Source organism: Scylla paramamosain, chromosome 26, assembly GCF_035594125.1.
Source record: "Scylla paramamosain isolate STU-SP2022 chromosome 26, ASM3559412v1, whole genome shotgun sequence".
Taxonomy (NCBI): domain Eukaryota; kingdom Metazoa; phylum Arthropoda; class Malacostraca; order Decapoda; family Portunidae; genus Scylla; species Scylla paramamosain.
The window spans coordinates 10,665,001-10,675,136 of record NC_087176.1 but is presented as its reverse complement, the minus strand read 5'-3'; the positions used below and the strand labels follow the sequence as shown (position 1 = coordinate 10,675,136).

Sequence of the window (10,136 nt, the reverse complement as noted above, 5' to 3'; positions counted from 1 at the left end):
CGGGATGCATTGCATGTCTCTACAGTATGCATCAAGAAATTCTCGATAGTGATTGTCATGAATAAATGAAGAGTGTGAAACAATATACGGTGCTAAGGGAAGAGTGAAGAGTATCTGCGTGTCTAACCCAGTGATCTTTGCTGGATGCACGGAAGGGTTGACATAATGCTGTACTATGTACTTGCATCAATATCCGAGGATTGACAACCATCCCCATTAGATTCCACGTGTATCCATATGTATTCTGCAAACTGGTGAGATCGTATAGGTACCGGCACGCACACCTTGCTGGTCTGGCAGCGTGCACTGAGGTCGCAACCAGTAACCTGTTCACCTATACAGGCGGGCGTTGCTCAGTCGTGTGGACAAGGCTGCAGGTGGTGATTTATCGTTATTTCCTTGGTAATAACGAGAGCCTGGAGACCTCACATTTTATTGGCTTCATATAATACATCGCCACACACACATAGCACCACCTCGCCACATAAAAACTTAAATTATTTGTACATAAATATCCGTAAAATCATAACCATTCATGACAATACAACAACTAAGTCAATCAAACCGGCTCACAAATACAATGGCCTACATATCTGTAATTTTTTTTTATAATTTTTATCCTTAAGTGATATACATACATTGCTGTGAGGTTGAACAGGCATTCATTCTCCGATCAGAAGACTAACCAAGGGTTGAACCTCACAACACTGAGATGGAGGCGCCGGGTGGGCACGTCACCACCAGCCTGTACCTCGGCCCACCCAGGGGACCCGTTGACTTTGAACTGTTCTTGGAGGTGTGACTTGTTGCTATTCTCTTTTGAGTTCTTGTTGTAAGATGTCAAGTGAACACAGGAGGAGAAAAAGTGGGCAGTGTTAGAGGCTGGTGGGGAGCGGTCGGTGGATGAGGCCAAGGCTCTCTAGATGGCCTTAGTAAGGCGCGGCAGTGTGTGGGGTCCAGAGGCCTTGGGTCAGTCCTCCACGCATGAGGGCCCTCGATCCACATCTTTAATTATTATGGGTATAAAAATGTAAATCACTTTTCATAGTGTACCAAAAAACGCATCATTAATAAGTAGAAAAGTGAAAAGCATATTAAATGTTAATTAGACTAATAAAATCAATGCTGGTCGTTTGAATATTTTTTTTTTTAGCTTAGGCCTGCCATTGGATGCCTCGTTGGGTTGTGAATTATGACCGATAATTTAGTAACCTTTTATACACAGATACTCCAAGGGGATTCTGTACCCGAGTCAGTGACATGTTTCCAAAGGCAGGGTTCACAGACATTGGTAATACTGTACTTTTGACATCTAAGCTACGAGAAGTACATTCATGTACAGCACATGATATAGTACAACTAGGAGTGTACACAGAGTTAAATATTTCAAACGTGGGGAAACTTCAGTTCCTGGATGACAAAGAGATAAAAATCAAGTTGTGTTGGCTTCTGGTCATCAGTACTGGAGGCGAGGCTCAGTTATATACAGACGAATGGACCTGTCTCAGTATCCGAGCCTGGTCCGACTACAGAGCGCAGTCATCACCTTCCAACGGGCTCTCCGCGGCACTAGACTGGCGTCCGGTGACACGAGCCTCCGGTCCTTTACCGATCGCAAACTGTTTCGTCATGGCTGTCAAACTGACTCAGCCTTCCAGCAGCTGATGCGGTAGTGGTGAGTGTGGGCTTGTTGACGTGTTGTTGCTGCTGGCACTGTCACACTCCCTGGCCGCCTCTCCTCACCCTTCACCCTCGCACCTCGGCACTGAGCGGGTGGCGTCCACAGAAGGCAAACATAGCATTTAGATTTCCTCACCAGTGCACAGAAGCACGAATGAAATTTTGCTATTGCTCATTCATAGGCTGTTTTATCTCTGTCCTTTATATATACTAATGAAATTATTGATTATCAAACAGTTAAAAGACGAAAAATTTTGGTTTTGCCCGATGGGACCTCATGTCCATACATTTGCGTAAGTAAACGAGAACAAGCGCGACATCGGGGCTGTGGCCGCGGCGAGGGTGCTCAGGGCAAGACGGCTTTAAAAAGAATTAAGAAGAAAATGCAATTCTCCGAGGCTAGGCGTGGGAGGCCGCACACTTGGGCCCCGGTATGGGAGGGAGAGGGGTGCGAGGGTGACTGTCCTCCTCACACTTCACTCTTACTGCCGAGGGAGAGAATACAGAACAGCCATACATTCCACTTTCCTCACCCTACGAACATATAGTTATGTATAAAGTACATACAAAATATTTGCATCCTGCAGCATACATTAGGTGCTGCAGGTACGCCTGAATGCAGTCCTGGAAACGTTCTATATACACGCGTGCAGGTGCGAACATCACCTGACACGCCACGCTAGTTACGGTGATGTAGTGTGAGGGTTGTCGGGAACACTTAGCTTTCTCCCTCGTGCACGTGTGGCCGAGCGGCAGTTGTTGGCTTGAGTGTATTGCGAGTGTGTCTTCCAGTAAACCTTTTATTATGATACAAATTAATCTGTATAAAAATCACTAGATCACACTGCACGTCTGTCTGGCACTAATCAAGATCTCGGGAGGCGCTTTGGAGCTGGAAAAAAAAAATATCGATACAATATAGAATGACTTATATAAATGTAGATTAACAGCCATTACATGAATATACAAAATAACATACTTGAATCTGAGGGCAATACCAACACTCGTATATATCTCTGAACTTCTGAAGGAATTTGCCTCATGAAAAATCTGATACAAAATGACCGTTCTGTGAGTCAATGAGAACTTCACGCACGCGGTCCTCACTCGTGTCTTGGGTACCGCCTTCAGGTGTGGTTTAGAGGTCAGCGCCACGACGGGCTGGCCACGGCGGGTTTCCAGGTCATCACGCCACTATGCTGTTCTTGTACGTATCGAGGTGTGTAGTATTACCTATATAGCCATACATATATATATCACTTTTTTTTATACATAGACTTATCCAATATGTATATAATTTAAAGATAGACTTGAATATCCTTATAAACAATTTGTCTTCTTTTTTTGCATTTGCTGTTCGTTAAATAAAATAAAATGAAAAGCGTTCCAAGCCGTCACAAACTGTACCTGAATAATACCTCTCACGTACGTTACATATCAGCATTTATTTACTTCGTCCGTGACATGACGATACGACGAATACGATACATGAAGGGGAGGGAGTGGAGGCGAGATAACGTTGGCTCGTATTCAGAAACGCTTTGCTCTCATCATGACTGTTTTCAAAGGCCGCAGAGACGACTGGCCGGGTTCTCAAGACTCTCTCTCCTTTAAATAATATATAAATTTTGTTAATCCGTTACCAAAACCGTAAAATCACCCTTAAAAACTCGTGTAGCATCAATTAGAGCGTTTTGAAAATAGTGTGGATGCGGCTAGAAGTGTTTCCGAATATGGTCCTCTGCCTACTTCATGGTCTGTTATGGAGAGCTATGGCGGGGCAGCGGCGGCGGGGATGAAGGCATGAGTCTTGAAAATATCGATGCCAAGATACCACAGGCGAGTGATTGGGTAATATAACTGGTCCTGTGGTATTTTCCGAGTCCGCCACGCGCCAAGGACTCACGGCATAGAAGGATAAAGCTTTATAGAGTATGTTAACTTGCGAGTGTTATGTCTAGTATGGGAGAGTATGTATATCTTGTGGATGTGAGGGATGTAATGCAAAGGTACAACAGTTTTTAAAGAGAGTTAAGAAAGAATACATTTTGTGATTATGAGGGATGGAACATTAAGATATAATATTTTTTTTTTTTTTAGTCAAGAAAGAACTAGTTGTAGTTAAAAAGTCAGAAAACATAGGAGCAAAATCTACTGAAAAAAGTCTATAATTTAGGAATACAAGGAACAGATGACGGAAGTATAACATAAAAGTGATGATGGATGAAAATAATGGAAACCAAAGAATCGCGGAATGTGATTGAACTGGTGGTGGGCCGTGACAGCTTTCCTCCCCACGCACACATTCACACGGGCGCAGGACAAGTATTATTCAAGTACATCAACTAGAGACGATCAATAACAAATTTTTGATTCAGACATCTCCAGAGAGCACCATTCACGCGGGGAGGGGAGAGGGAGGCAGGGCACGCGTTGCTCTACATATCGTTGTAACTATGTACACTGTATGAAATCTTTGGTAGTGGTATTATGTACAGGTTCTCCTAACGCGCAAATCTTTCTTTTTTGATAACCTTACAGAACAATGATTCATTAACTAGACTAGAAATTAATAAAATAATATAAACTTTACACTTGATAGAAAAGTCACCAGAGGCTGACACTGCCTCTGCCCAGGGCAAGACTAGGGCACTCCCGCACCTGCAGGAGCTGAGGTGGGGCGCGCCGCCACCACCACGGCCCTGCTGCTGCTGCTGCTACTGCTGCTGCTGCTGCTGTTGCTCTTCGCTGAAGGAATGAAGAGATAAAAGAAGATACAAGACATAATTATCTACACTGATAAAGGCTGGTGGATTACAAGACGAGGAGCAGCGCGAGGCTACAGCCAGTACGATATATTGAGCTGATATGCAAAATTAACACAATTCTTTACCGTTTTATTTCCCCTTCTGTGCGTCAAGAGTCCGGCCAGGAGCAGCGGCGCCCTCCCCTGCTGCGGCGTCACCGCCACTGTCTGCCGCTCAGCACTTCAGAAGTGCCTTAACATACGAGAGAAAACTCCGCGGTATATAGTGTAGCTACACTGGGAATATTCTTGTATCATGAATTAATATTAACATACAAAATGAAGCATTCACAGTTGCCTTAAATTGTAATAATAAACTAAATAAGTGTTACATTAATTTGTGCCCTCCGTACATCGTAAACTGTCATCTATATCAGTACGAAATACACTTCACTGGTACATCACATTGACTTGCCATAAATCTAGGTTAGCAACCCAACACCATAAGGCAATATGACGATTTCCAAGAGGCGGGTACACAAGTCTTTCAGCAATGCGAGGCGGTAGGGAGCCTCGCACACACAACACTCACACTCTGACATCAGCGCCTCGGCTGGGCCACACGAAGCTCTACTGGGTTCTGGGTCCATGACATCGGGAATCTCAAGCCTTGAAAAATTAACCTGCCGTGAGGAAGGGAAACTATCACTGCGGTGTGACGTTCAGCGATGTGTTGGGCCACGCGATATGTACCTCTCACAAGCCTTATCGTTAGCAGCTATCTAGTGAGTCATCTTTGCCCTGGTGCGCCGGCGAGTGTGACTTCTGAGCACTAAGCGGCGAGAAGTCCTCCTCCGGTTCTCCTGTCAGCTGGTGGCAAGCCTGCAGCGGTCTTTGGTTCCATGGTTCTTCTGTCAGCTGGTGATAAGTGTGCTGTCTACGAGTCACTGCTTTACGCCATCACTCCCGTACCTGGAAAGAGACGCTTCTTTTAACGTCCCGGTAAAAAATGTGTGGTTGAGTTTCACATTCAGCGGCGGGGCAGAACATTGACTACACATGCGCTAACAGTGACAATTTAGCTTCATCCGTGTGCTCTACTTGTTATATTTGTTCTGACGTGAATGAGTAATACATGTTTCTTGCAACGCCTAATGGTAGAAAGGTGTTTAAATGTTGCTTTGTGTAATTTTGTCATTTTTAATATCTCGGCGCATTGGGGTTAATTAATATTAAAATAAAATCTAAAATCTTCACGGCATGTTTGATCCTCCATTATTATATCAAGAAGTATTCAGTGAAACTGGGAATCAAGAACAGGAAATCATATTATATCAAAGTATTTCTTCTCATAGGCAACTTTATGAAATCAGAGAAGGCAGCAGGAAAAAGACTTAAAGGGGCATTAATATAGAGGACAATAATAATAATAATAACAATAATAATAATAATAATAATAATAATAATAATAATAATAATAATAATAATAATAATAATAATAATAATAGTAATAATGACTTGCCTAGTGGGAGCGTGCGAAGATACAGAAAAAATATACAAAGGACAAGAACTTTCGAATGACTTTCATAATGGTTACCGTACATAGAGAGAGAGAGAGAGAGAGAGAGAGAGAGAGAGAGAGAGAGAGAGAGAGAGAGAGAGAGAGAGAGAGAGAGAGAGAGAGAGAGATATGATCTGTGCACATGGGAGTGGAGTGGAGTGGCCTGAGGAAGGGGAGTAGGGGGAGCTGAGGCAACATATGCAGGTAGTATCCGCCAGCCTACCTTCCGCCTCTGCCTCTCGCTCCTCGGGTAAAGTGGCTTCCAATCATAATCTTACGGGGGCGTCAGCTGTCAGGAGATTGGTGAGAAATGTGAGTGTGGTGTGCGGTGGTGTGTCCTCGCATGGGGAAACTAACTTATCTATATACCGCTTACGGATCAGACTCACTCACACGCACTCACTCATTCACTCGAGTCTCATGAAAGTGAACGAGAGATACTGTTATTTTTAACCTTGACGGGCTTCAGGAGAGATAGAGGGAAGTGTTGCTATCTGCCGCTTCATAACTATAAGTGCACTGAAGTGTTTTGGGTTGAATTTATAGCTAAGTTTCCTCTCCCTTCCTGTTCTCTGGTCCGTGTCATTGTTTGGTCTGACGGACGCGCCTCTCTCTTCACCTCATGATAGACTGATGGCAAACTGGCTGAGGGAAGTGGCCTTTCCGTACGAAGTTTGAGAAGTGTAGTGTTTTTACTTATTTCTTTGAGGGAGGCTGCGATTTGCATTGAGGGAATGAGAGATTGATAGCTTGATTGATTATAAGTAAAGTACCACAACAATGGGGTCATATAGCGTTGAAAAATGAAGGAAAAAGAATATTTACTTGTTTTGTGTGAGGAGAAAGATCATAACCATAAAATCAACACGAGTAAAGGATAATGTATTTTTTTTTCTATCAACTTCTATCACTCTATCTCTCTGTTATTTATTTATTTATTCATGTTTTTTTTGGTGCCGTATTTTGCAGTGGGTGAGTGAGTCGCATCCAGGGTGGACATATCAGAAGACAAACAATAGGTGGAGACACTGTTGTCATCATCCACACAACAATAAATACTCCTGACTACTCCTGCCATGCATACTTGAGCGGCGCGCCCCTGGGTGCTGGAGACACGCAGGTGCAGACACACACACACACACATACATACACCCACGCACTCTCCTCACACATGTCAATAACTAAAGCACTCAAGACTGTATTCTTAAACAATTTGGTGCCTTATCTCGACTACTTTCATCAAGCTCTAGTGGATGCTACTGAGAATTTTCGAGGGTGTTTTTATGATTCTGGTAACAGGATTCTGCACTATTACTGAAAGAAAGAACAAAAAATCACCCTCGAGAATGCTACTGGTCATCCATGCGGCCTTTCAAAATAGTCCCGAGGGAGGCCAAAGTGTTTCAAAGTACATGTCTCAGTTTCACATTTTATCATTGCTCCTGGAAAATAACTTCATGAAACAACCCAGCACATTATTTCATTATTGTCTTCATTATATTCACATTAAAGGGCATCATTATAAGTTGGCAGAACACTTCAAAATCATTATCAAAAGTTATCATAAAAAAAGAGACCAAGAAGGCAGACGCCATGCAGGACCATTTCACCTGAGTGGTGGACGGTAGGGGGGAGGGGGGAGTGGGAGGGAGGCGATACAATGTTGAACTGCTCACCTGAGATTATGTTCGGGGCGTGGGAGGGCGGGGGGGGGGGGAGCAGGCAGGTATTAGTACTGGAGCCGAGAAGACGCGAGGCAAAAAAAAGTTTATATTGGCATTAACGAGATTTACAAACAAACACACACGCATACACACACACACACACACACACACACACACACACACACACACACACACACACACACACACACACAGGTAGACAAGTGACCCAGAGGCGACACACACACAGCATCTGCCCAAGGAGGGACAAGCGAGGGCATCTCAACACTGCTGTCTGCAAAAATAGGATCATGGACCGGCCAGTGCTAGAAACTGATAACTATTAAAAATATCAGCATGCAGTGACATTATGGAACCTGACAACTAAAGACAAAACAATAAAAAAAGAAAAAAAATATCCACTGTGAAACATTCCTTTTGGACACCTATGAAAAAAAAGATAAATAAACAAAAGCTTAAATTAAAAAAGCTAACATAAATAATCTAGAAAAATGTGCTGTGAACATGACAATTTCCTAGTAAAAGAAAACGATAAGAATTGCATTGCCTCTCATTCAAAACAAGCAGCGAGAAATATCAAGAAGAAAACAAGCTAGTAAAACGAATCTGGCGGTGACTAGAGGACCTCAAAGCAGGAAAACAAGCGTCATGCAAAGGTGCTCCAGGGAGGGTGAGATGAAGGGGTGAGTGTCGTGTCGGTGGCGATGCTGGGGGAGCTGGGCGGGGCGGGGCGGGGCGGGGGCTGTACCTGACGTGGCTGCGGGCTTGGGCGGGGGCGGGGCGGGGCGGTGTGAGCGTAAGTGTGGCTGAGGCTCCTGAACACAGCGATTGAGGGTCTAGGGCAGATTTCTTCGTGTGTATACAGAGAGGCGGGGAGGACGGGGGCTGAGTGGACTGTCTGAACGGTGATGAGAGCGATTAGTCAGGAAGCGGGGAGGGTGAGGGAGGGGGAGTGCGGGGCGGGCTAGGGCAGCTGTGGTGTGTGTATGAGGGGTGAAGGGGGTGTCATCTAGTGTGTGTGTGTGTGTGTGTGTGTGTGTGTGTGTGTGTGTGTGTGTGTGTGTGTGTGTGTGTGTGTGTGTGTGTGTGTGTGTGTTGTGCTGTGTTATGTGTGGTGTGTGCATAATTTTTAGTGCGAGCGCGTGCACGCATGTATGTATGTATGTGTGTGTGTGTGTGTGTGTGTGTGTGTGTGTGTGTGTGTGTGTGTGTGTGTGTGTGTGTGTGTGTGTGTGTGTGTGTGAGGGAGTCATGCGGGTGTGTGGCCTGACCACTTACGGGCGTGAGAGTTAGTGGAGGGAGGGGGTGCGATAGGAGAGGGTGGGAGTGGGCGCCGGGTGCACACGGGTACCTGGCGGCTTGACGGCGGGCACAGAGAAGTAGCGCGAGTCGATGTGGCCCGGCTGATGGAAGCCCTTGGGGGGCACTGCCCCAGCGATGGTGGCGTGCTTGGCGTCGGCTGCTGGCAGCCGCCGGGCGCGCAGGCCGTGAGCCGCGACCGTTTGTGACTTGGCGGCTGGATACGGGTTGCCCTTCAGCACCGCCCGAGGCAGCTGGGGCTCCGTGAAGGTGCTGAAGGAGGAGCCCGAGCGCTCGTAGGGAGGCGTGTCGGGTTCCACGGCGGTGACGGAGCTTCGTCTCTTGATGACCACTGGCGTGGAGGCGTCGCTGTAGACTGGCTCGGACGCCACGAACTTAGAGGGTGGCAGGAAACCGTAGCCTCCACCCACCACCTCAATGTTCAGTCGTCCCGCCTTGCCCGGAGGAGCCTCCTTGCCAGTGGGGGGCACGGTGTCCCTTTGCAAGGAGAGGCTCTTCACAGTAGGCTCCGGGGGCGGCGGCGGGGGCTGGGTCCGGCACAGGTCATCCACGCTGGAGCAGCGGGGCGGCCCCGCCGGAGGGATGGGCACGCAGCTTTCCGATCCAGAGGAGCCCGACTTGGAGTGTGAGGCGGAGGAGGAGGAGTAGGATGCCTGCGAGTGGATACCAGAGTCACAGCGCTTGTCCGGGGGGCTGACGGAGGAGGCGGTGGAGGAGGAGTCCGAGCAACGCGGCACCTCACCCACCGCCAGGTTTGACTCTCCGCTGCGGCCGGGGCTGCTCTCCTGCAGGAGGAGAAATGTCCTGGTGAGTCCCCTACACTTACTGCCGGCCTTCAGAGCCACTTGGGGGCTTGGTGGTTGTGGCGATCTGGTTACGTACAGGCTGCTGAACTAATTACATGTTCCATCTACTGAATGCTGCGAGGCGGACCAGAAAGTTGCATATGGCGTATGGAGCAATAAGCTGGCAAAAGTAACTACAACAGGACGCTGAGGGTGACTCGTGGTGGAGACTGGTGGCCGTCCCAGAGGCACAGGTTCGATCCTGCCTGGAGTCTGGTGCCCTGCATGTTCCAGCACAGCTTCACAGGCAGTTTGGCGCCCAGCAGGATACTATTTTGCCCTAAACTCAAATATTTGGCATT

General features: G+C 46.7%; 1 protein-coding gene across 1 annotated transcript in view; it reads right to left on the bottom strand.

Annotated features, from left to right (window-relative positions):
* Positions 1-419: 419 nt before the first annotated feature.
* LOC135113516 (uncharacterized) overlaps positions 420-10,136 on the bottom strand; it is a 179,935-nt gene continuing 170,218 nt past the window's right edge. The window contains 2 exon segments of the mRNA XM_064028755.1: positions 420-5,398; positions 8,948-9,774. Coding sequence (XP_063884825.1) covers positions 8,959-9,774 — 816 coding nt within the window. The 3' untranslated portion in view covers positions 420-5,398; positions 8,948-8,958.